The sequence below is a fragment of the Cyclopterus lumpus genome, chromosome 7 (genome assembly GCF_009769545.1).
Source record: "Cyclopterus lumpus isolate fCycLum1 chromosome 7, fCycLum1.pri, whole genome shotgun sequence".
NCBI classification, from domain to species: domain Eukaryota; kingdom Metazoa; phylum Chordata; class Actinopteri; order Perciformes; family Cyclopteridae; genus Cyclopterus; species Cyclopterus lumpus.
Genome location: NC_046972.1, coordinates 8,382,256 through 8,409,788, shown reverse-complemented (window position 1 = coordinate 8,409,788; position 27,533 = coordinate 8,382,256). Strand labels below are relative to the sequence as shown.

General features: G+C 43.4%; 2 protein-coding genes and 1 non-coding gene across 4 annotated transcripts in view; 1 reads left to right on the top strand and 2 right to left on the bottom strand.

Moving 5' to 3' along the window:
- mgll (monoglyceride lipase) overlaps positions 1 to 6,186 on the bottom strand; it is a 29,778-nt gene extending 23,592 nt beyond the window's left edge. The window contains exons 1-2 of one of the 2 annotated variants that reach the window (XM_034537689.1): positions 6,011 to 6,186; positions 4,186 to 4,321 (exon numbers count right to left, since the gene is read on the bottom strand). In XM_034537689.1, the coding sequence (XP_034393580.1) occupies positions 4,186 to 4,313 (128 nt within the window). In that variant the 5' untranslated portion in view covers positions 4,314 to 4,321; positions 6,011 to 6,186. Of the gene's footprint in view, positions 1 to 4,185; positions 4,526 to 6,010 lie in introns of those variants that run through there. The other variant, XM_034537688.1, reaches the window with a different exon arrangement.
- A 2,524-nt stretch (positions 6,187 to 8,710) lies between these two features.
- On the bottom strand, positions 8,711 to 24,888 carry slc26a6 (solute carrier family 26 member 6). Its single transcript, XM_034536791.1, is given in 20 exon segments — positions 8,711 to 9,113; positions 10,886 to 11,013; positions 13,913 to 13,967; positions 14,447 to 14,593; positions 14,752 to 14,865; positions 17,205 to 17,297; positions 17,818 to 17,887; positions 18,065 to 18,171; positions 18,494 to 18,589; positions 19,024 to 19,101; positions 20,117 to 20,230; positions 20,319 to 20,466; positions 20,620 to 20,702; positions 20,801 to 20,962; positions 21,410 to 21,574; positions 22,039 to 22,214; positions 23,366 to 23,476; positions 23,725 to 23,864; positions 24,320 to 24,455; positions 24,749 to 24,888. Coding segments are annotated over 19 exon segments (2,139 nt in total). The 5' UTR covers positions 24,448 to 24,455; positions 24,749 to 24,888; the 3' UTR covers positions 8,711 to 9,089.
- Positions 24,889 to 26,952: 2,064 nt separating this feature from the next.
- On the top strand, positions 26,953 to 27,024 carry trnam-cau. The gene has a single exon. It is a non-coding gene; the product is annotated as a tRNA-Met (tRNA).
- Positions 27,025 to 27,533: the final 509 nt, after the last annotated feature.

Here is a 27,533-nt window from a genome sequence, read left to right as displayed (position 1 = left end):
TTCTGATAGGTATTATTGCACATGTACAACATATAAAAACATCACACTACATGACCAAAGAAAAAGTATTCCTACGATTAATTTCACAATTTAAGTCCAAACATGAAACTTATGAATTGAAAAGAGATGAAAGGAGACAAAAGGAGATGAAAGGAGATAAAAGGAGACACATTTAAGAATTGAACTGCGAGTGTAAATACAATAATCAATATCAGGGCCGAGGTTCTTTACACTCAATGTGGGTCAGGGGTTAAGTTCACATGCGGCCTTCTGTTGAAGTCATTACTGTCCTCGAGTCAATATTCATCCTAAAAAGTTTTGTAAGCGCTAAGAGCAAAGCGTGATGAGGTATTTAATCCACCAGCGGCTGTTACTACCACATTCTCTCATTGAGCCATCTACTGGCGGTGTGTCACATGTCAAGCTGTCTGTTAATCAAAAGACATATTTGCATTGCATGTTTGGAAGCTTTTTGGTCGACCAACAGCAGATTTATTGATTCCCAAATCCATATGTTAGAGTATTCAACCGCAAAGTCATGTTTTCTGAAATAGACCAGGACGGATGCTAAAATCCTGAGAAGAGCAGCACAAATAAGAACTAGCTCTTCTTATAATCTCTCCACGTGTTGTTGCTCCAACATTTGTAGCCTCAGAGTAACGTAACACTCAACCAACGGTTTCCCCTCCAGTTGGTGTGACATAATGTGATCTTTGGGTTTTGAACAAAACAATCAATGGAAAGACACCATGCGGGGTTTAGGATCTTGTGATTTTTATTATTTTTTTCTGGCATTATACAAATGACCCGGTTGATCAATAAGAAACATCAGATTAATTGATGACAAATAATAGAAATGGAAATTATTGTGAGTTTCAGCCCTGTTTTGGTTTGTTTTTGAGTTCTCACGAACCAGATGGCTTGCTGCCTCCAAAAAGATATTAGCAGAAGTCACAGTGTTTAATGTTATCATGCAAAAATGTAGAAATTATGCGTCGCTATAAAACATTTGATCATGAGTTGGAGTCGTTTGGCTGCTGTTTTTAATAAACTGTCAAGCGGCAAATCTCTTATCTGGCGATTCCTTTGATCGTCAAAGCATATCACTGCACCGGCTGCTACTGCGGCTGACATTAAACTACGTATCCATCCCTCCACGAAGTAGAGCATGTTCAAGATGTAGCTTTAAAAAAACATCCACGGTGCATACTAAGAACTTCAAAATTCCTATTTCCCATTCATGCCGATGGTCACGGACACTTTTTCTTTACTTCAATTCATAAAATGCTTAAAGCTTCTGGCTTAGCTGCATCCGCAGAGATTTCATAAACTGGGCTCTGACACGCTGTGTCACGTTGTGTTCAACTACTGATCTGAGTGCTGCAGTGAGTCTGGAGGAAAGAGAACTGCTTTATTGTGACACCTCACAGCGCAGGAGTGGGGGTAGAACCAACCGGGTACCTTGTGGTTACGGGACGACCACTCTCCCCACTGACCCCAAAAGAGATTTGTGTTCAAGACAGACTGATTTCCCCTTAGAACTACAAACTATTATACTCTGATAAATGCTGACGACAGCATATTCAGACCAATAACTCAGTTTGAGGTAATGGGGGGGCTTGTAAAAAGTGCAATAAGAACACCACACACAGCTTCGAGGAGCTGCTAGCTCAGCTAAAATGTCTCATTAGTCTGGGCTTCAGTGAAGAATGTAAGTGTACCGTGAGAGTCTAGATGCAGCTTCTAAACCTTTCTCTATTGGACTACAGTACACGTGAAACGACGACAAAATATCTGCTAATATCAGCTATGAAAAGCACACGCTGGTCGAGCTATAATCCCATCATGACTGACACACGACATCGCCTCCCTGGACCATGACCGCATGCATCGTTTGCGCGGTCACTATCTGGCCTCCGGTGAAAACGCTGTTACATAAGCCATCCAAACGGTTACAACACAGAGGGATCTGCAGCTATTTTAAGCCTGCAGTGATTCAGCTTTTTACTTAAAAACAAAATAAATAAGCCCAGTATTTGCAGAGGGACAGTAGAGCTGTTGTGGTATGCAATCAAATGTGTCGTATGGTTTATTTATTGACGCTTTTGGCAGCTGGAGTAGGAGAAGTTTTTTTAGGATTGGTTATTCATTTCCAAGACTCTTAGTTGACAAGCTTCAAATGATGAGCAGGGAGTACATGTTCTGTTCATGGGGAAGTGTGGGGATTGGTTTAGTGACCCCAGTATGGCCTCAGTCCTCAGATGCATTGTGGGTTGTTATAAAGTTGAATGTTTGTCCCACTGCATGAGCAGAATCAAATATATTTACATTTTAACGAGAGCTGCCGGCGTGCACCTGGATCAGGCAGACAAGTTCAATCCAACGGTGAAATCCAAATCCAATGTTTGCCAGTCACGTTCACAAATATCTCCACACAGGTATTTAGGAATCGGCATGCACAAATACAGAGTAAATCACAGATAACGGACGATAAAAAAAAGACCACACACACGCTGTTGTAAACTATGAGCCGCGGTTTATGGAGCTATTATGCATTAGAGGCACAGACACAAGTGTCAGTTCATGAGTCAGTGCTCTACTGAGACGTGTGAGCCTCGTGTGAGAGAGATCAGTAATGTCTTGACTCCAGATGTGCCAGGGTGTCTCTGCCACATCCCTTTCCTTCTGCATGTAACTGTGTGATCTGTAGGCCAGCTTGAGTGTGACATCTGCATTCTCTGTGGTGCCCTGGCTACGGCCGAGAGTTCACAGCCAAGGGGGCCTCCACCAGCGGACACTAGCACCAAGTGTGTGCTTTTTGTCTTTCTTCCAGAAACTGGACCCATTACTCATCTAGTTGTATTGATTGATGTCTTTTTGACTAAGAGACAACGTTGCGATTTACACTCTTCCAGACACCATAATGCCCTATGAGTCAGCTTCTCAGGCCTTTTTGCAAATGGACTATAAAGCTGTTCATTAAGAGTGAGAGTACCATTCAAAAGCAGCAACCTCGAAACACAAGGGTTTGTGAGTATGAGGAGACAGATGTTGTCGTTTGATAGCCAGCTCCCCGTGCTTGGAAAGTTGGCTTTTTCACAATAAGTGATCTTGGAGACCACAGCCCGTACTGTTGTTTATCCGTTTCCTTGTGTGCATTCTGTTGTCCTTCCCACTATAGTAAAGTGTAAAGAGGATATCAAACCAGAACAATTTCTGTTTGATTCATTAGCAAAATGTTTTAACTTGTTTAGTGGGTTGAACCAGTACCACTGTTCCTCATTTTCTTTAACAAATGGGGTCATGACCCAGTCACTGGTGTATCTGGCATTCACCACCATGAAGAGATTAACATAATTATAATAATTTTTGTATTTTTAATGAGCTTGGGTTAGAATGAGACGCAACTGTCTAGGTTTATTTTATTTTAAAAAACATCATTCGGTAGGCTACAACATGTTGTGGTCTCACTTTAACCGAGGGATGTTTTGTGTTGCATATATCAGTAGTAAAGCGGGACCTTTTATAGACCTACAACAAAGGCGTGAGGATTGTATGAACATGCGTATTCAGTACTGTCGAGTTAGTGGATTACAGCTCATCACTTCTTTTCAGGCTGTGAAGATTCAAATCACGAGTAAATGTTTTAAAACTACACGTTTACAGGTGTCGAGGAGGGGAGCGCCGATTGGGGAGTGATGACTCCTGGTTGAGTGATGACTCCTGGTTGTAGGCGGATGAAGACGTTAACATCCATAGAAAATAAACAACATTGGATGAGTGTGGATTCAAACAGCTGTTGTTGTTGTTGGTTAGAAGGGGTAAAGAATACCCAACTTTTAAACAGCTGGTACTGGACTACACGCGCGCACACACACGCACGCACGCACGCACGCACACACGCACGCACACACACACACACACACACACACACACGCACACACACACACACAGAAGACTAACATGCAGGAAGTTGCAGTGCTCATGTGACTCCCGGGCTGAAAGCGGCCATGTGATCACAAGCACTTTCCTCACAACTCAGGATAATCATTTTTCACACACTTCAAATATAAGACACCTCTCGTGGCATAAAGTCCACAACTCACACGCAGACTCCGTAACACACGCACGGAGGGGACGATGCCGTACACACGAGTTGTTCCCCCTGCTCGGTTCTCCACTGACCTTGGCGGGGCGGCGGGCTCCCAGTAGCGGCAGAACAGGTGCAGTCCGTCGGCGTTGACGATGTGCTGCAGGTCGGCGTAGGGTACTCCCTGCGGGCTGCGCCGCGCAGCAGCTCCGGGCTCGGGCATGGAGGGGTCTGCAAGAGAGACACGGAGCAGCGATAAGAAGACATCGCTGCCGTACAGATAGCAGCCGAAGCCGGCGACGAGCAGGCAGGTGGCGGCGGTCACGGCGTTCATTGCTTATGGGGTGTGCGTGTTCTCCGCACGCATCCGAGACGAGGACGGTTCGTGGATGTAATCCTGAGCAGCACGCGCGCGCGCACACAGGCGCGCTCGCACGGGCAATGTTGTCAAACGTCCGCAACGACCGGCGTTACGTCACGACACCATATGCGCTGCTTTACACAGGCGGCTATCCATTCTCTCTCTCTCTCTCTCCCCTTCTCTCCCTTCCTCTCTCTCTCTCTCTCTCACTTTTGTTTCCCCCTCTCTTTCTACCATCTCTCTTTTCTCTTTTTTTTCTCTCTCTCTCTCTCCCTCCCTGACCATGATTGCAATACTGCCACTTAAAAGTGCAGTGTTGTGTTGCCAAATGTTGTCGCCAATGTGTACAAAGCAACAACTGGTTGGCACATACAACAACTGGATTACTATAATGTAAGGATAGAAACCCCCAAACAAGAATATGATACATTAACTATGATACATTGACATAAGATGAGAGATTTAACAATGTAATGTTATTTAGGAACAATAAAAAAAATAATCTGAAGGAAAATCTGAACGAGATCATTTTTAGGTTTAGATTTTTTTTTCTCATTTTCACAAGCTATTTTCATGTGTACACACCCACCCACGCACACACACACACGCACACCCACACCCACACACACACACGAGGCTTCCCTGCCATCGGGTCCAGCTGGATATACTGGATCCAAGTCATGTTAATGGGATGTGCCACAATCCCAGTGAAGAGGACACTGCCCGGCGGTATAAATAGCCGGGGATGGTGTGAAGCCATTTCCTGAGGTGATCGGGTGTCGTCTTTCAGGTTTAGTGACCTGGCAACCCGAAAGCTCACTTCAATATTTCATAGATGGTAGTCAATTGTTGGATACAAACACGAGTGAACTATGTGGCTGCCTGTATATATATATATATATATATATATATATATATATATATATATATATATATAGAATGATTTCATCCACGCGTCTTGCTTATGAGGGTACACTGTGTTATTATTATTTTTGTATTCCTCAATAACTGCCTTCCGAGTGGGTAAATCATTTCAGCTGCATATGACAAGATCATAACAGGACACACGACAACGTGTTTATCACGCGTGGAAATAAACGTGTAAAACGTGCGCAACCAACCAAATCCACATCCGTGCTCATGGGAACGACTCTGTCACTACCGGACAGTGGGGTGGTCAAATCCCTGCATGCTTCCAGGAAAAGCGTTTTCCATCCACGCAAAATGTCTTTAATGAACATCATAGCAAGACTCGATTCCTCTGGTTTGATGTCGATGTCAGTGCGCCAACAGTTAGTATACGCGCGTCCACGCCAATGTGGTCTGCGGGTTTTATTTACAATAAAATACAAATAAAAGATGAGTGGGGAGAGAAGATTGTGGCATGTGCGATTACCACTGCCAAACAAAGAAGTTCCACTGGTTCAAACCAAAGCGTCAATGGTTGTTGTGGTGATGCTGGACATCAAATCCATAAAAAGGTCACCGCAGATCCCCCACGCGCACCGTTAAGCCTCTACGTGACGAAATATCACAAATATGATAGAGATGGAACCAACCTGTGCAGTAGAGTCTGCAGTGAAGTTTCAGCTTCTTCTCGGACTCTCTTCTCTCTCTCTCTCTCCCTCTAGGCTATGTCTCTCTCTCTCTCTCTCTCTCTCTCTCTCTCTCTCTCTCTCACCGATCCTCTCTCTCTCTCTGATACTCCGCTCGCGCCACCCGCCAAGAGAAGAATGCAGTCAGCGACGTTTGGGTTGAAACTAAATAAGTATTCACACACACCCATCTCTCTTACGCTCCCTCTCTCTCTCTCTCACACACACACACACACACACACACACACACGCACACACTCGCGCGCGCACACACACACACACATACGCACACACACACACACACACGCACACACACACACACACACACACACACACACACACACACACACACGCACACACACACACACACACACACACACACACACATTTCCCCCAAAGGCAGAGATACAGCTCTTCCTCTTGCCCTTTTCTGTTTCGCCTCATTTAAAAAACTGGTTGAGTCCACATGGTTCACATTTTGAACATAGAGCCACTGATATGTATGTAGTGTGTAGATCATCCTCTCTCTCTCATTTATGTAGAGTGCATATCAGCATCTCTCTCTCTCTTTCCCTATTTAGCTAAAGTCTACCTGATATCTCCTGACCTATTTTAATTTGTAGAAATGTAGAAATCTCTTAAGCTTGTGTTAACCACAGAGAGTATTTCAGGCACAGCAAACACCCGTTTAAAATAACCCATTGACTTTGAGACGAGGGAACCTAAAGTGTAAAAATGCAAACTCATTTCTGGGTTTTAGGACTCATTCCAAGCCTCAACAAATAAGGGCCATGGGCTATGAAGCAAATGTTACTGGCCAAACAATTACAAGTTACATTCCGCCACCTGATGCCATTGGCTCCATAGACCTACACTGGGAAAGAGGCGTCACTTTTTAAGGTAAATCGACTTCCTAATACGAAACATCATTAGAAGGATACAGGAGCGTGGGCTGAACTATAGTCTGCTCACTTCATGGGCCCATGAATGCAAGAGATGACTGAGAGTAATGTTTTCTGAATTTTATACTCTGACATTGTTTAGCTTTTTGTACCACTGAGTAACTTTATGAACGGAGCCCATTCTCTTACAAACCACCCATACAATGATTATCATGACGGTTTTGTGAACTGTCATCTCTGTTTATGTTTGGTTAGGTTTCGGCAAAACTATACTTGGTTGGTAAAAATATGCACAGCCTCCTGTAGACTGCCTCCACATAGAGTATGGGTGCCAAGGTCGGGTGCATGTTGTCGGCTGCAGACACCTGTGTGCTTGTCTCTGACATGCCATGTGGATCGCAGTGTAAATAGCCACACTGGATATTCCACCACACCCGGGTGCAAATAGCACATTCAGCTTCTGACACCTGGGTACTTATAGCATCTTCCATATGAAACAGGCTTAACACAACATTGCCATGATATGACCATATCAAGTTTTATGGTGAAAGTGAAAAAAATGACCTATAGATATACATATAACAAAGGCAGGGAATGGGACGAATATTGCAAGCCAGTCAACATGTATGTAAACAATGCAGGTTTCAATATATATATATATATATATATATATATATATATATATATATATATATATATAATGACCCAAAGGCTCTCAAATGGCACCTTAGAGCCGAGTTGGTGATAATTCTCTGTGGGGTTGTCATTTGATATGCAATATGTCACGATTACAAACATATTCACTCGTGCAGCTTTAGGTTTAGTCATTTATTTGGTGAGTATAGTCTCAGAGATAAAAGTCTTTGCCTCACTTTTTGGACTACGTATGTTAATCCATGGCGGACAAGGCAAGGCATTGGAAATAATAACCATTACTGTAAATCAGGAAAAGTGTTTGTGTTCCAATAAGCAATGACGTATTGGACCTGGTTTCAGTTAACAGTGAACTCTCATTCTCTCATTCTCTCTAACTGCTTCCAGGAAAAATGAAGCAAACAGTAAACATTGAAAGTGACCAACGCAGATCCCTTTTTGAATCACATTTTTTAGTTTACTTATCCACGTGTGACTTCAAGCTCCCTGATCAAAACACGGTGAATTGTATCCGTGAATGTGCAGTTTCATAAGTGACTTAGGGTCAAAAAAAGAAAGAAAAAAAACGATTGTATTTGCGTATGCGCTACAATATGAGAACATCTGGGGTGGTTATGGGTTTGGTTTGCACTGTCCTCACTGCTATTCTCTGTGCTTGTGCTACTTTAATGAGCGGCTGCAACATCTGGCATAAGGACTTAAACATGTCTCTGAACAACTCCTTATACAGTATAAACTAATTCACGGAACAAGCCTGTAGATAAACAAGGTGTGTAGACTGGAGTCTGAGAGTGACGCCAGCAGCCGGTCCGAGTGGGACCGGAAAGGAGAACACCCTGCATCTATTTTGAAGCATCAGTTTCATCAGTCCAGATCTTTTTTTTTTCAGATTTCTTGTCGTTGCGTCACCAAATCAAAATGTCTTCATTGGAATATTCAAATCAAAACGGTCTGTCTTTGGAAAGGAAATGAACATTCACATTCAATGAGAAGCCTTTGACTAAGTAACACTGTATTTATTAGTAATGCATTCATTGACAGATTTTTTTGATTTTCTTAAATATACCATCCATGCAGGTATTTATTTTGGTCTTTGTTACTGATTAAATGCGATCTAATAACTTCATTTATTAAAAAAAACAAAACATGTAAAATACATTGCAGAACAACATCATGCGCACTGACTGCACATGTGTGTATGTTTGTGTTGTTATTTTTCCATGGCTTTGAGTTGTACACTCCTGCAGCAAGGCATATCATCATATGACTCCAGGTGTGTACTCTGTTCTCATTTACATGCATTCTGTTTTAAATTTTCCGTCCTCATGTCTTGTATTTGTTACAATGAGCATGCATCTGCAGGTTTGAGTGTCTGTGTTTGAGACAGAAGGCAGTCCCGGAAATCTGAAGCTCACTGGATAAAAATCCTAAGACAGACAGAGTGTCTGGCGCTCCTTCACAATATCCTCCATCATTCTTCTCAGGACTCACAAATGTGTCGCTGCGATCTCCTGTGAAACCGAAGTACAGGAGAGATCAAAGGAAATCAGAGGCACCACGGTGAGAGGAGGGAGAGAGAGGGAGAGAGAGGGAGAGAGGGAGAGGTGTGTCAATACTTTTATTTTGTTTCAGAGAGAGAGATACCAAGTGGGACGAATGATGGAAGATTTTCAAAATATTTTCCAGATTTGTCTCTTCTCCCCGGTGGCATGAAAGCCTCAGTGACGTTTAATGAGGAGGACCGTAAACATGATGATGCCTCTTAACTTTGGCTCAGGATGCCGCAATCTCAGAAATAGGTGAGCTGGAGATATGAGCCGGATGGATTTCCAAACTCACAGAAAACCATTTCCATGTGAAATATAGTCATACGGTACGGGCTGCACGTGAATGCGTATGCATACAAGTATTCATTCATGTGCACATGCCTACATGTGTGTTACTGTGTGCTCTTGTTCTTTGCACAGCTCTCTTCACCAGCCTCATGCTCATCTCATCATCCACCCGCTTACATTCTCTGTATTCTTTTCTCCCTTTGTGTGTGTGCCAGTGAATGCGTTTGAGTATATGCGTGTGCGTGTGTGTGTGTGTGTGTGTGTGTGTGTGTGTGCGCTCCCCAACTCTCCCATGAAAAGCGGTCGCTCCTGTAAACTGTATTTCATGGATCAGCGCCACGTCTTTGTTCTCTGTTATATTTGTCTCATGGGGGCAGAAACATAAAGTCCGCCTCCCAACTAAACACTAAAACAGAACAGGCGGAAACCAAAAGCACATGCGCGGAACAATATGCAGACATCCATGCAGGCACAGGTGTGTAAATGAGATTAGGACAGTCACACATGCACACACCCCTTTTTAAATCATGTTATTATGTAAACCACGTGTTAGGGAGATTGCTGGTGTGTGCTGAAATCTGCAGTATTTCGGATGCAATTAAGAAACACAACATTTGTGTCCAACTGTGCATACAGAATGTAAATGGAAAAAGCATATTTTGACGATAAGCAGATTTACATTACATTACATTACATGTCATTTAGCTGACACTTTTATCCAAAGCGACTTACAATAAGTGCATTAAACCATGAGTCCAAACTCAGAACAACAAGAATCAAGCAAGTACAATTTCTTCAATAACGTTAAACTACAGAGTACTATCTGTAAGTGCCATTTAAGTGCTACTAAAGTGCTAAACAACAAAGTGCTATCGGTAAGGGATGAACAGATGAAATTATCATTGGCCAAAATACCTTTTGAGAAATATGCCAAATCAATGAATTCAGTAATAGCATAGTAAATAGCCTGATCATATTTTTTCGTTCATTTACAACTCCTACATCAACTGTATAAGATGATATCACATCAGCGCTGTGTGTCCATCTCGTTACCCCGGCAAAAATATAATGAATCAAGTTTTAAGAGGGGTTTTAACATATAACGTCAACTGTGAGTTTCGAGGAGCACGGCAGTAAGAAAAACTAAAATAGCCCGAGTTTAAGGGTCCTTTCACACTGACCTCAAACATTTCAGTAAAAATATCCCTGGTGTGAAGCAATGCAACGTGAAACCAAAACTAACTGGATCCAATGTACACAATAACAAAAACGGGAGCCTTGGTTTAGACTTTGGTTCAGACTTTTAGACCCTAACATTCTGTCAGGCTTTACCTAATGTAATCCACCCGCCTCATTTACTAGTGGATAATGCTGCACAACGTGCACACTTCAGTACTCTATTTTGTGATGTGTGATGACGTGTCTGTCTGAGTGTGTGTGTGTATCACCGTATCTCGGCTCTGCGTTGTGGCCGACTTGCAGTGCAGAACGGCGTCATGGACGGTGGAGAAGAGACAGGACTTTGTCACTTTGTCGTTAAAGAAACCTCCAGTCTGCAGGTTGTCCACGACTCCAGCTAGAAAGAGAGAGAGAGAGAGAGTGAGAAAGATGATTTTTGTGCTAATTAAAGCGTGGTATATTTCCAAGCAGTGTAAATATTCTTTGCTATAGTCCAAACACTCGCGATAAACTATTTTTCTCATGACAGGCTTTTGACCCAAGCAAACCTGGAATGGTGATTTCTGGAAAACATACCAGCTATTGACTGAACTACTTCACATAAATGTTACAAAACATAAGCAGAAGGCCAACATAATAATAATAATTGTTTGAATGAATTTAAATGTGTTCGCTCAGCGGGCTGGAATGTGACAAAACAAAACCAACATCAATTATCATGTTTTAAACACTTCCTGAACAAACTGCACCGCGCCTCATACACATTGCCTCGTTCCAGTTTCAGCACGCCGTGAATCTTCCCTGAGCATACTTTAAACTAAATGACTGGTACGCATTTTTGGGGAGATTTTAAATTTGCAATGTCAGAAAAATTATGATTGATAAAATCCTAGTTCTCTTGTCTTAGCATGTCTTGAGCGGCGACTGTGGCTCAGGAGGGAGAGCCTTGGGCATCCATCCATCCATCCATTATCACCCGCTTATCCGGGGTCGGGTCGCGGTGGCAGCAGGTTCAGCAGGCCGACCCAGGCTTCCCTCTCACCCGCAGCACTTTCCAGCTCATTCTGGGGGATCCCGAGGCGTTCCAAGGCCAGCTGGGAGATATAATCCCTCCAGCGTGTCCTCGGTCTTCCCCGGGGCCTCCTACCAGTTGGACGTGCCCGGAAAACCTCTAATGGGAGGCGTCCAGGAGGCATCCTGACTAGATGCCCGAACCACCTCAGCTGACTCCTTTCGACACGAAGGAGCAGCGACTCGACTCCAAGCTCCCCCCTGATGTCCGAGCTCCTTACCCTATCTCTAAGGCTGAGCCCGGCCACCCTACGGAGGAAGCTCATTTCGGCCGCTTGTATCCGAGATCTCGTTCTTTCGGTCACGACCCAGAGTTCGTGACCATAGGTGAGGGTTGGAACGTAGACCGACCAGTAAATGGAGAGCTTTGCCTTCCGGCTCAGCTCCCTCTTCACTAAGACGGACCGGTACAGCGCCTGTTTTACTGCTGCAGCCGCACCGATCTGCCTATCGATCTCCCGCTCCACCTTACCCTCACTCGTGAACAAGACCCCGAGATACTTGAACTCCTTCGCTTGGGGTAGGCAGTTTGCCCCCACCTGGAGGGAGCAATCCGCCGGTTTCCGGCAGAGCACCATGGCCTCAGATTTGGAGGTGCTAACTCTCATCCCTGCCGCTTCGCACTCGGCTGCAAAACGCCCCAGTGAATGCTGGAGGTCACGGTCCGAGGAGGCAAACAGGACCACATCATCCGCAAACAGCAGAGAGGCGATCCCGAGACTCCCGAACCGGATCCTCTCCGCCCCCTGGCTGCGCCTAGATATCCTGTCCATGAAGGTCACGAACAGGACCGGTGATAAAGGGCAGCCCTGGCGGAGGCCAACACCCACCGGCAACGTGTTTGACTTACTACCAAGGATACAAACACAGCTCCTACTGCAGGCGTACAGAGACCGGATGGCCCGTGCCAACGGGTCCGGCACCCCATACTCCCGCAGCACCCCCCACAAAAACCCCCGAGGGACCCGGTCGAAAGCCTTCTCCAGGTCTACAAAGCACATGTAAACTGGTTGGGCAAACTCCCAGGACCCCTCCAGTAATCTTGCGAGGGTAAAGAGCTGGTCCACTGTTCCACGACCGGGACGGAATCCGCACTGTTCGTCTTGAATCTGAGGTTCGACAAGCGGTCGGAGCCTCCTCTCCAGCACCCTGGCATAAGCTTTTCCCGGGAGGCTGAGCAGTGTGATACCACGATAGTTCGAGCACACTCTCCGGTCCCCCTTCTTGAAGATGGGAACCACCACCCCGGTCTGCCAGTCCATGGGCACTGTTCCCGACCCCCATGCGACACTGAAAAGGCGTGTCAACCAAGACAGCCCAACAATGTCCAGCGCTTTCAGCATCTCAGGGCGGATCTCATCCACCCCTGGCGCCTTGCCACCAAGGAGCTTTTTGACTACCTTAGCGACCTCTGCCAGGGATATGGGTGAATCCACCCCAAAGTCTTCCGGCGCTGCCCCCTCTCCGGGGGACATGTTGGCCGGGTTTAGGAGTTCCTCAAATTGCTCTTTCCACCGCCCGACGATGTCCCCAGTCCGGGTCAGCAGTTCCCCCCCCCTGCTGAGAACAGCCTGGGGTAGACCCTGCTTTCCCTTCCTGAGCCGTCGGATGGTTTGCCAGAACTTCCTTGAGGCCAACCGAAAGTCCTTCTCCATGGCCTCCCCGAACTCCTCCCATGCCCGAGTTTTAGCCTCCGCGACCATCGTCGCTGCAGCCCTTTTGGCCCGCCGGTACCCGTCAGCTGCTTCAGGAGACCCCTGGGCCAGCCAGGCCCGAAAGGCCTCCTTCTTCAGTTTGACGGCTACCCTCACCCCCGGTGTCCACCACCGGGTTCTAGGGCTGCCGCCACGATAGGCACCGATGAGCCTTGGGCAACTGTACCCCAAATTGTCCCCCAACCCGCTTTGAGTGGTCGTAAAGACTAGAAAGACGCTATATAGATGCCACCATATACAATTTTTAAGCTTGATTTGAGACATTTTAATACCAATTAAGGCAATTTATTAATTCAATGCCTTTTAATACGTATTAAGGATACATGGGAACCTTGTATTTTATAATAGAAATGCAATATAAAAGAATCAAGTCACAGAAGTTTCATTTTCTTGATAACACTGAAACATACAGAAAGCAGATAGTCACACGGACAGACGTAAACGGAAGCCACTCTGGTGGTGGTCTTAACTTTTCTCATTTATTTCATTAAAAAAAACAATAAAACGTACTCAAGCAGCCGGCGAGAAGCACCTCTATACAAATGTCCCCATAGTCCCTCTGGATCTGAAACAGACACAGAAGCACCAAATGGTACACACAATGAGCAAAGGTCAGACTGGGGATCATTTCATTAGTCTGACAATTCAATTTACAGAAATTTAATTGCACAGGGATGGAGGAAAGTTCTAGTTGCACGAAGAGATGAGAAAGTAAAGTTACAAGAGCTGATTAAACAGGAAGAAATGTAGACAGCAGCAATAAAAGGATCAGAATCAGTAATCTTGTATTCGCCATATTCTCATAGGGACAGTTTATTATCCATTCAATAGCAAGGTGAGGAAAAAGAGCAGTTTAGATGAAATTTAGATGACGAAAATGTAGACATTCTTAATAGAAACCTGTTAAGTTGTCGAAATATTAAGACACACAACATTTTGATTTGTAGACCAACGAACTTACATATACTAATGCACAATTCCTAATATCTCCAAGTTACTTATATTTCCCCTCTTTGTATATGTGTAAATGTGTCATGTACGTACGCTGCGTAGCGCCTTGACTCCCACAGTATCCAGGAAGTTGACGGGGCTGAGGTCGAGGATGATGGCTCTGGGGAGTGAGGGGTCGGGCTCAGCATCCATCTCAATGATGGCAATCTCCTTCTGCTCTACCTTCTTTGGCCCCCCCTCCTGTAAAGGAGGAGACATGCCATTCAAACGTTAAAATGTTACCAGTCAAAGGTAATCGCATTACCAGGAAGTCCACTTAACAACATGGAGCTCTGATGGCGGTCTGCAAAAAACTTTTAGGCGTCATTTACAGTAATCGTGTCTCCGGTCGTCCTCACCATGTCCACTGCTTTCCTCTTGGCAGCTTTCTTGGCATTTTTCTTCTCGTGCCTCGTCCTTTTGACCTCTAGTTTCTTCTTTGCAGACAGGATGTTGGTAATGTCAATGCCAGACTAAAAGAAACCGCAAAAGACAACCACAGAGGGTCATAGTGAAGTTCACATACATTTTCGAAAACCAGTCAAATCTTGCTTCCTCCTGCGGGATCCACTGTGACTGCAATGCACCACGACACTATTTCACATTTACATTTCACAAATTCTTTCGAACACATGAGTACTTAGAAATGAAAGAATATATGTATTGTACCCTGCGGCAAACCACATTGAAGCATAACAAAACCAATGTGAACCTACCTACCCTCAGAGGATTACATGTCAAATGTTATTATGCTATGAGTAATATGAGGAAGTAAAGCTCATGACGACAGGAACACAGACGATTGCCAGTTAAGCCAGTTCAGTCAGTCCAAGTTATCCAACTCCTCAAAACAAAAACCATCAACCAGCGGCGAAGGTGTTGCTTGTCTAAACAACAGCATGAGACACCGTCTTATTTGCTCAGGCAGCTCGGTTCTTCCGCTTGAGGGTGTTTGTTTAAAGTTGACATGAAATTAACTGTTGAAGTTTGTGTTCTGGCGTTCTGATAGGATGGGAGTTTTTCCTTGACTTTTATTACATTTTACGTCTTCTCAAGAAATACCTTTATCATGAAATACGTTTATCAAGAAATGCTGTTCCTTGAGAGTCTGAGAGTCTAAGCCTTCTGCTTCGTGTTTTGTCTCAATGGCAAAGTGGATCAGAATTTGATAACAGCCATTCGTGCCTTCCTACTTGATAGCTATTCGCATCTCAAAAAACACAGCTTAGGAGTTTGTTGGACATTTGAACTCATCAAGACAACAATAATAGGATGATGGGAACTGATAATTCATGCTGAACCAATGTACGAGTTACTTCTGGAAACCTTTCTTGCTGCATGACATCACTGGTTCGTGCAATTACAGCATTAGTATCCCCTTACACAAGTGCAACCCATCAGCTTAATCGCTACCGGTGAGGACAAGCGGTAAGTGATCCCATATTTCCCCAGCAACTTTCACCATTTCTTGGAAAAGTAACCCTTCAACTTTGAGTTGTCTGCACGGCTCAGTGAGCGGTCGAGTAGAAACTCGTATCATCCAGATAGAAAATGACCGTAATTCATCTGGTAGCAATTTCTCACCTCGTGAGCAGACGGGCAGCTTCTGCCAGTCAACAACAGCTCTATGAAAGCTTATTTGTGCATCAAAGATAAGCAAGAAAAGCGCGACCCCGGAGCTTTGACATGCTGACATTTTAATGAATGAGCTGCTGCATTATCTCCCTCTCTTATTCAATCCCTGCCTCTCACCCCCCCTCCATCTTTTGTCATCTTCTTCTACCTTCCCTCAATCCGTCTTCCTATTCCCCCCAAAGAGACTTGACAGAGGAGAAGGAGAAGGAGGAGGAGGAGGAGGGGAGAGGGGGGAGTGTTCAAACAAAAGTTTATCGGAAGAAAAGAGAGGAGAAAATGGTGGGATGACATTTTGAACAATGTCTGTCACGGTCGTGATGTGTGAATTGGTGAAATGGCGGGTCAGTTATTAGTGTGTCAGAAATAATGTTTGCAAGAGAGGAGTTAATTGCACGGAAATTGTGCCAAAAAGGATTGTTGCTGGAGGTGGTTGTTCCTCTTTTTCTTTATGTGTGTGTGTGTGTGTGTGTGTGTGTGTGTGTGTGTGTAGCTGTATGTTCATATACATTTGTCCTGTTTCCATTATGGTGTCTGATACGGTTCACTGGGGATGTCCACATTAATATATCAATATGCATTAATATTCTCGTGTTTGTGTTGTGGTGCGGGCCATTTTACTTTTAGACCTTTAGTTTGGGGACATGTCACCAGTCTGCACTTCTGTTCTGTTCTGTTAAGGATTAAGACCTGGTTTTAGGGTAGGATAAGGTTAAAGGTGTCAGGATCTGTATAGTTGTGTGTCGTGTTTCCTGTTTTATTTTGAAGTCCCCGTCTCTCGTGTCCTCTGTTTCCCTGCACTTCCTGTCCCTGTGATTGTCTGCCATGACCCTGATTGTTTCCTCCTGTGTCTAATCAGCTGCACCAGCCCTGTGTATTCAAACCCTGTTTGTGTCTGTCCCCTTTGTCGATTTGTCTGGTTATGATCACAATAGATCACATGTGTGAGGCCGTCTTTTTGATTCTTCTGCTTGGAATTATTCTTGGAGTGAGCAATAAAGTTGCCTATTTTCAAAGTTGTTGGCGTTTGTGTTCAATTCCTGTGGCTACACGTAAAAAAAAGTTAGCTTAAGTGTGCGTCAGTGTCTGGGAGTTTAAGCGTGCGTCAGTGTCTGGGAGCTTAAGTGTGTGTGTGTGTCTGTGTGTGTGTGAGTGCGTGCGTGTGTGTGTGTGTCCTCACCTTCTCTCCAAGTGCCTCTTGGTACATCTCAGCATTGGCGAAGTAGAGGGTGGCAGAGGAACGGAAGATCAAAATCCCTGGCACCTGCTTCACCTGAAACCATCCAATCATTTCCCGTAACAACATTTCCCATAAAACCACAATCACACCCTCATGGTGGTGCAGGGGGAACACCAAAGTCATGAAGATTCATCATTGGATATTTGTGTAAAATGTTGTGCTAAGTATAGTTTATATAGAGAGCTCCAGTCTTGAGGCCTAAAACATGAAGGTGAGTTTGAGATAAACCTCTCATGTAGGATGTGGAAGTGTTATGTGCTCGAGTTAAATGGGCTGCAAACAAATGACTAAGCATGGCAGTGTTTCCAGTTGTAATATCCATATCATAACTTGTTTCAATATGGACTGCAGGTGTGGAGTGTGTGTACATTAGCATATAACTCTTGGCTATAATGTCAGTAACTGAGGTGTGCTTTATAAACTGCTCATTTCAAAGACATCACATATGCTGTTTAGGCTAGTGTCATTAGTCACAATCGCTTTTATTATTCTATTCATCTCGAGACCCGTATTCACCCCCAATTTCAAGTTATTTAAAAATAATGTGCCGTACCTGATCGTAGTCCTCCAGTGGCCTGTAAATGTCTGTGTCTGGGACCTGCCCTAGTATGGAGTATTGAGGTCTGGAATACACACAAAACAAAGACATCTGTGAACAATCTGTAACATTTTATGGTCTGCAAGAAAATAACTGAATTCCTTGCTTGATGTAGTGATTGGTGGTTTAATTTTCACACTGAACACGTGTGTGTGTGTTTATTAGTGTATACTTGTGGGTATGTGTGGCAATGCATTCCTACAGCTGTGTCCTGAAGATGACGGTGAGCATGGAGAAACCGATGGCAGCAGCCAGTCCCAGGTCAGGGTTCAATAGCAAGGTGAGGATGAAGGTGACCACCCAGATCGCCTGGAGAGACAGAAAGAGAGTGATGATGATGATGATGATGATGACTGACAATAAATCAAGCGACCCTTAAATCAAGCGCTCGTTACAGAAGGCAAAAGTCTCCCCCTCGGCGGCCTGTTGTTCCCATCTGAGCACAACATGTATGAATGCTACCATGTAAATGTTGGCATGTTATAGCATGCTAATGTGTAGTACACAACCATGAACATGTACGTTCTCAGCACGCTAATTATCTGCACTCATATTTAAATTCTTGTTTAATATTATAGATAAATCTCTCTTCCCAAAACATTTCCTCACCTATAGTTTTTAGTACACTCACCATGTCTACTTTGTTGCTCCTCCACAGTGCAGGGACATCCATGAATTGCTTCATCATGCCATGGAGGTTGACAAAGATGATGGCGGCCAGCACTGCCTGCCAAGGGAGTCAAGTATGATATAGTTTATATGGAGAGCTCCAGTCTTGAGGCCTAAAACATGAAGGTGAGTTTGAGATAAAAACCTCTCATGTAGGATGTGGAAGTGTTATGTGCTCGAGTTAAATGGGCTGCAAACAAATGACTAAGAGCTGTCAAACCTGAATGGCAGTGGTTACAGTCATAATATTCATATCATAACTTTGCTTTACAGCCTCATTGCTTTCAATGTTTATATCATTTGTTTGAAGAAAGTCATAACTGTTGGTGGCCTTATAGCAACACAATCTCAAGCTGTTGTCTATATTTTGAGGAGGGTGGCCATGGGACACATGTGTATACACACACACACACACACACACACACACACACACACACATACACACACACACACACACACGCACACACACACACACACACACACACACAGTACCTTTGGCAAATCTTCAAAGAGAGCTCCAATCCAGAGCGTGATGAAAAGGATAACTATCGCTGATAGAGCACCAGCAACCTGAAGAGAGAGGGATGATGAATGGAAATCAGGAGAGAGAGAGAGAAAGAGAGAGAGAGAGAGCGATCAGAGGAAGAGAGTTAAAGAAAAAGAAGAGGAAAAGATGAATGATGGAGTGATTATTAAAGAGAATTGGTACATGATTAAGAGAGGAGTCAAGGCACCATCAGTTAAAGCCTCTCCTCTCCTCTCCTCTCCTCTCCTCTCCTCTCTAAAGGGCCATAGCTGATTAATGGTGTTGTCAGACTAAACCGGTTTAGCCTCTCAGCGAATATGTGTTTGTGTAGGTGAACTTTAACGATGTCAGCAAAAATCGATTGCTTAAGTGTTTTTTAATGATGCCACTTGAGAGTGACGTTAATTATGAACGCTATTCCCCTCCATTTAACCTTTTGAGATGGCCCAGTTTAGTCGCTATTGGGCTGAAAATACTGCCCTGAAAAAAGTCCTCTCAGGAAAGTATTGCCAGTCTGTACCACAAACAGTATTAACAATCATACAGTCGATATTTGAAGGTCTAATAGGAGGAGCTAAAATTCATTGGAATGTAACAGCTTTTTATAAGGAAGTGGTGGGTTTTTAAAAAAAAAATTGCTTTATGCTTTACCATTCACACACACACACATTAATCCAATGTGTGTGTGAATGGTTGAATAGGAGCCTGTTTGTCTGGTAAGGTAGGAAGACGTTACATAAATCCAGTCTATTCATCTTAAGCTAAAAGAAATACATCACAATGTATCATTGACCTCAAGTGGTTTAGCCATGTAGACTGTTTTGGTTAGCGTCAATATTGATACTAGGAGGGTGTGACAATATTGGACTTATTTTGTAAAATGACCCTTTAAAATATGAATGTCCCGTTGATTTAGTAAAATGTGATAATCTTAAGCTAAACCTTCTTTGCCCAATGAGTTCTAAAACCAGACTAAATGCTCTCTGCACAGAGATAAAGGCACCCTAACAATGTGTGACTCAAGGCCAGTTCAGCAGGATATTGTCCACTCGTACCAACCTGAGTCTTCCCGCCTGTGCTCTCCTGAACCATGCTGCGAGACATGGAGCAGCTGATGGCGAAACACTGGAAGATTCCTCCCACGGCGTTACTCAGGCCCAGAGCGATCAGTTCCTGAAACGAGGAAACTCACACTGTTAATACACAAGATGCGACCTGTAAAAGAGCAGCTCAGCCTGGATTCCATCCATCACCTCCCCACCTGGTTGCTGTCCACCTTGTATCCATATTTTAGGGCAAAGATGCGTCCCAGTGAGATGGCGATGCCGTAGCCAACCACAGACAGAGCGAAGGCATCCCCGATCACCTGACCAAACAGGGAGGCAGTTGGAAGAACAGGCGGCTGGAGGCTGATGGACATGGACACAGAGTAGAATACATCACCCATAACAAACACTTTCCCTTTCCACATGCGTAAAACACACACTCCTGTATGTTTGGTGTGTGTGTGTGTGTGTGTGTGTGTGTGTGTGTGTGAGAGTGTGTCTGTGTGTGTTTCTCACCCGGAGGGAATCAGTCCCACCACATCCACTTTATATCTGTCCGCCAAGTTAACTTGCCAGGAGATGATAGTAGCAATTACAATCTGGAGAAACAGATAATACAAGCTGTATTTGTGGGTGTAAGTGTGATGGTGTGTGTGTCTCGATGGAGTATATTACGAGGGACTATAGCACCGCATACTCACTCCAAGGCAGCTCCACAGGGTATGGGAACAGGTAGTTTTTTACCCAAGTATGAGTTTGAGCTCCTTCGCTGAGGATGAGGGCCGATTATAGCGACGATACTGACCACTAGAGTACCAATGTTTGTCTGAGGAATGAGAGAGCATATCTCCAACACAGTCTGAAAGGGAATAGATACTAATTGTCACTTTAATGCTTAGAGGAGGAAGTGTGAGAGAAATAAGTAGTACAACATTTCATACAAGACTAGACAATGCTCTTGTTAGATTATTGTCCATCGCAGAGATAGAAGCATGCTTACAAGAGGGATACACACATATATGTATATGTATATGTATATGTATATGTATATGTATATGTATATGTATATATATATATATATATATGTATATATATATATATATATATATATATATATATATATATATATATATATATATATATATGTATGTGTGTGTGTATCCCTCTTGTATCCCTCATATAAAATACATTTAAAAAATCCCAAAACGCTTTGGAAATAAGTATTACTTTCAGCATTAATCTTTTAAATAAATGAATGAAAAACATGCAGAAGCCAGCAGGTGTTGCCGACTCTGCTCTTTCTTACATATATCAATGACAAGGGTCCACTGTATTTCACAGGGCTGATGCCAAAGGTGTATTTGAGCTGGGACACGATGACGTGGATGGCAGCTCCTGTGGTGTAGCCTCGGACCAGCGGCTCAGACAGGTAGGTCACAACGAAACCAAACTGGACCAGTCCGAGCAGAATCTACGTACATATTGAAAGACACACTCACTGCAACAAGAGGGGAGAACCAACACGGACGCAGCAACCATGCTGCCGTAGCTTCAAGATAACATCCCTATTGGAATTACAAACAAGCCAGTGTGTAGCTTTACAGCCGGAACAACCAATCATAACTAATCAATCACATATTGCTCTTTAGCCAGGATAGTGGAGGAGCCAAGCATCTTTCTAGCTGAAGGTCACAGAGAGTACATAAAAGGCTCATATGGAATCACGAGGGGAGAACAGATACTTAAAAGGTATCCTATTAAAGGCTTACATCTTTTGTTGAAGCATGCTTTAAGCATTTGTAGTGTATTTTATTGTATTCACTGATGTATTTCTTGCTAGCAGCATGTGCCTATTCATCTATCTGTCCAAGAAACATCAACATCCAATGGGAGGATTACTCCCTAAATGTTTGACTTCCAGTAACTCTCATTTACCTGAAATAATCCAGACAAGAAGGTGACGGCTGCAGCCACTCGGACCCTCTCTGCATCCCGGGAGATGATGTCAATGATACTGGAGTTGGTCACATTGTCCCATGTCATAAAGTTGGAGTCTGGTGCTAATCGCTCCGTCACGCCTCCTATCATCACACTCAACACCGCGAATGTTCCTAAACAAGGGCGACAGAGACACACAATACATGTTTTTCCTGGCCATGAAACAACATATTTGAGAGACATCTTTCTCAACGCCACCTTGCTCCTGAAGCCCAATCCCCCCCCAGCTTCTTGGACCTATGTGATACATTATCTTCTAGCAGAGCGGTAACATTGAACCATTGAACCATTTGAGGTATTTAACTCTGTTGTCTTTACCTTTTTCACTGGTTTGACAGGCTATGTATTTATACCTACCCAGCAGAAATGAGCAATAAAAAAAAAGACAGTAGTAAAGTTGGATGAGCTTTTTCGGGAGGTTTCTGGTTCCAGAAGTAAAGGTCCCATTAATTTTCCTATAAAAGATGTTGCATTACTCACAGTCGGAGCACTTCTATGGCACTGACACTCTGCCAGATTAATCATCAGATTAAAAGATTGACAACTGTCTTGAAAAATATTAGCTTTTTTTCACAAAAGCAATAGGTACAAAACTTTGGGGAGGAAGTTAATGTTTTCCAAGGTACATTTCAACGAAGACACTTCTAATAACAATGCTTCGAAATGTTGTTACATGCGCCGGTAGATTGCGATGTTTTGTTCACAAATTCAAGGTCAAAGTGGTTTGAATTGGCTGCCACTCCAATCCGCGCCTTTAACTGTCTTCTTCTCCGTGGCATTGGAGGCAGAGGCTGAGGAAGATTGTAGTATTTAGACAAGTTCGCCACGCCGGACTGACAAGAATACAAAAGTGGGCAAAAGTGGAAATAATTAAAACTGGTGGCCATGGCATGAAGGTTATTGATAGTTTTTGGGACTGCAGAATGGGGAAAACACTTCCAGGACCAGCTCACATCGCTGGTAGATTCAAAATCTGATTAAAGTCGTCAGATTTTTCGCTTGTGTCGACAGAGGGGTGCCACTGTCAATCAAATCTGATCAGATCACACTAAGTCAGTCTTTGAATAGCAGATTAGCTGAGTTTTGTTTTTTGTACCTCTGATTTATAGCTAAATACTTAAAGTCTTGAGAACTGTTTTGCCAGGTGCTTTAAAAACAAACATGTCAAAAGTTTTCTCATGACTTCCTCTCAATCAACCAATAGAAAGGCTTCAGCCGTGTCAAAACGACTATGTGCAGATGCAGAAAGTGTTGAAGTACAAACCGATTGAGATGTGCTTGGAAGTGCCGAAGATGAAGTAGATGAGGACTGGATAGAAGGAAGAGTAGAGTCCAAAGACTGGAGGCACAGAGGCTAGCAGGGCGTAGGCCATACCTGTAGTGAAAGCCGAGGATATGATTTCCAACAATACAGTAATAATAACGAGGAAGATATTTAGTATAGGACAATGCAAAACCTGCAGGATACCATTTAAATAAAAAACAATTATAACAAAATCTCATCCTGGATATTGCCGACGTTTGAAGTTACATGAATAAACACTGTGAACATTTTTATTTAATTTTGTTATATTTTTTATCTGACACAGCAGCCTTCACTGCACTGATCTTCTGAACCCTCACCCTGCGGGAGATGCATGATGCCCACGCTGATTCCAGAAATCAGGTCACCCAGGGCGTTTTCTCTGATGGAGTAACGAGGCAGCCATGACGCAACAGGAACGCTACCCAGCAGGCAGCTCTTCAACCTGGGACCAGAGCACCTGGGTTTGTGGGACAAAGACAGGCAGAGAGAAAAATAAGTTATTATCATGAACTCATTAGTGAAGAGTATTCTTACATTTGGAGAGACACTTGGATGTGATATTGACCTTGTTTGTGTAGCTCTGTTTTTATCTCTGTATAGTTCAACATGTGTTGACTTCATAAAGGAACACAGCCCTGCACTGCTTTTCCAACTAGATAATATGTAGATAAAGCAGGAGTCATTGCACGTTGCTGAGTGTCATATGATGTGCTGCGAGGAAATAGTTCTTTTGATCGGTTTCGACCACTGTAAGTTTAGTACTTTATTGAAGAATTCTGGTGTGCGATAACTCATTTATTCTGAGCGTGATTGCCGAATGCTTCGTGCCTGACGATGCAAGACAGGAAATGTTTGATTAAGCAGAGAGAAATGAGTTTATATGCACTGCAGACAAGATGTGGGGAACTTTACCTCATTGACTTTTTGAACTTCTCACACTGAGATGGCTTTGAGTCGGACCTTTTTGCCATCTCATCCACTGCTCCTTCGTCCAGGATCTCCCTGTGCACGCTGTAGTCCATCCGTCTCCTCTCGGCCATGGCGCCAGCTGCCACAGACACAACAAGGCTGACTACTTTTCTTACAAATTGATTTCTGCAGAAAATCGATTCCTTGTATTATTCAAAAAAGTATGGCCCGAATGCTGCCGTTGCATTTTCAACAGCGTTTCCATTTATATAAAAGAAAATATAGCATATTACTACATCCATAAGATCTTAATCTAATTATTGTTTCGGCACATAAACAGCTGTAAAAAAAACGACAACAATTAGTTCATTTCATGTCCGGATCACGGTACCTCTGGGACTAAACTGTTTGTAAACTTTTGATAATAATTACCTTGTGTTCCAGCCGTATTAGGAAAATGTTTTATTATATTGAAAATATTTATTTGACAAAAAGCACAGAACCTCCTAAAGCCCTGTGAAGAAGCATTCAAGTTTAGTGGAGGTTTACAGAGGAGCGATACAGTGTTCTATGTCTTTTCTCTGTTTTTCCAGTGCAGAGGAAATAGATCCAAGTCCAATTCTATTGCTGGTCATGCTTGTAATTAAAATCTTCCACCTAGATTACAAAAGAAAGAGGCACATCCCTCTTCATGAAGAATGAATCCTCTCCGTGTGCAGTGGTCCCCTTGCTTCAAATTGAATCTGGTGTGGACCCAAGTGGTACCAAACAAGTCGTGATTGCTTTTTGTTGCAGCCAACGGATGAACCTCAGGTTTTGTTTATGAAAATCCACGACGGAGAGCATTCTCTGACAAAGTAGGTTGGCAGAAAACCCCCTCGCATATAGAAAGTTCCTCTTTCCTCGCTGTCTCTGTCTTTTCTCGGAGACCGTCTCGACGTTGCGACTCCACTGCTGTGCCTTGAGACCTTGAAGCGAAACCTATAAATGTGATATTGTTGTGTCGAGGCAGAGGGCAAAGTTCTAACGTGCAAGTCAAGGAGGAAACAGAAGTGGGAGAAAGTAGAGATGAGCCCGCATGTTTGAACATTTACAGAGAGGGGACTTTTGTAATGTCTTCTTAACTTTTTAATGCATTGAGTCAACCTCCTTTTGTCTTTCGAGACATTTGTTCAAATTGAAACCAACATACTCTAAACATGAGTTGACCTGACAGGAGGCTTTAAGTGCATACAGGACACTAAGGAAACGAGAGGTCAGATGAATACAGACAGAAGTGAAGAAGATACCACCGTACGCTCACTTTAAATTAGACCGTCTTCGACATGTCTTGTCTGTGTGTTTTATTTCTTATCTGAGTGTGATTAGATTAGTCAGCCATTCCAGCCCAGTCCGGGTTGTTCTTGTTAAATCACAATCACACCACAGCAGAGTGAATGGGAGGGCCCGCTTAATCATTGGACAAACAGATACTGGTTTACAAAGCAGGACAAATAGTATTATTTTGTAAAGACAAATGTGTTGTATAGGTCAATCAACCTTTTAATTGCTTTCATATATCGATCGATATATCAAAACCATCCTCTGACAACAGAATGTTACTATATTGGATATTGCTCTTTATTATTTGTGATTGGTCAGTGGATGAGTTACCCTTGCACCATAGGTTACCATGGTGATCGCCACCCCTTAAAAGTGAGGCAGCTATGTGAGCCAGTCAAACTTGAGTTCAACCCAAAGATAGCTGAAGAAATATCACAGAAAGTCGGCCTGTTTGGATACAAATGCAGACATTCAATACAGCCCCATTGTTTTGAAACAAAAGCTGATACAAAAAAAGTATAGAAAAGGTTCAACTCTGAGTAACAGGTGTAATGCCCTTTAGCAAAATAAAATACCATGTGTGACCAAACTGGTTCAGTTTTCAGGTCTTTAAAGTCTTTGTTTTTCCCCTTTGAGAATTCCTTGTTCCCTTTAAGATAATTATTTTGAGGTTAAATTAGTCTTGAGTTTATTTGCTGTAAATGTTCCTTTAAAGTTGTCAACCTTGGGCCTCTTTAACACATTTGTTTTATTTATTTGAGAACTCAGAAAAAAGGGAAAATCTAATTTTGGGATGAAGGTTTTTAAGCAGCGAACCCAAGGCCCACCGTCATCTCTTTCTGACCTGATACAACTCAGTGGCCACGGGCGACCACCTGCAGGATATTTACTGGCCACGAGCCATGTGTGTCAAACCCTGAAATGTGATCCTCTATGGTTAAGTTTCCTTTGATTCTGTTCCTACAACCTATTTGTGAGTTTCCTAGTCTGAGACAAGATGAGGCCATTCACAAGCTGCGCTCCAAGGAAGCAGCTCCACATTGCAGAACCGTTATCATATAAGACTATATATAGTCATATAGTCATTGTCTCTATTTTACAATGTCTTAGCACACACCGATTAGCTTGAACCACAATTCTTATTGCATTCTCAAACCTCACTTTAATGTTAAATGAGCTTCTGTCTCACACAGAAGACGCACACACACGCGCGCGCGCGACTGAATGAGATGCGTGCTCTCCAGCAGTCTGCTGCGCCTGCAAGACGTTACGTATGTTAAGTATCAATGCCTGACGTCAGGTAATCGCAGGACAGCAGAGTGGCGCAGCGGAAGCGTGCTGGGCCCATAACCCAGAGGTCGATGGATCGAAACCATCCTCTGCTAGGTATTTTTTTTCTGGCAGTTAGATTTTCCTTCCTTGTCTAACATATTAACATAATGTTATTCTACTAATAGAAAACAACCCTTCACTTCGTCATCCTTCACTTTTGAGGGTCGAGAACTACACTTAGTCTGAACGTGTAAATTAACGTGTTTATAGATTATAAAAATGACATAAAAGACTGTACGAAAGTGAGATAAAATGGGGAGGGGCGGAGGCAGAGACCAGGGGTAAGCTGCGTGTTTTTCACAAGAAACAAGACAATGTTTTTATGACCGATGTAAATTGTAACGTATTGTCGAGATGTTGCTGACGTCACAGCTGGGCGTATCCATCGGTGCAACAGCCGCTCTTGTTCACGTCTCCAATTCTTCCTGTTCCGACCTTATCTCACAGTTGAACCGATGTGTTCTCATTTCAGAGAAAGAATTTCTTTAATTGTTGTCAGTACAGGTTTATTATGTTTTTAAATATAGTTTTTAAGGTGAGATGATCACTTGTTTACCTGCCT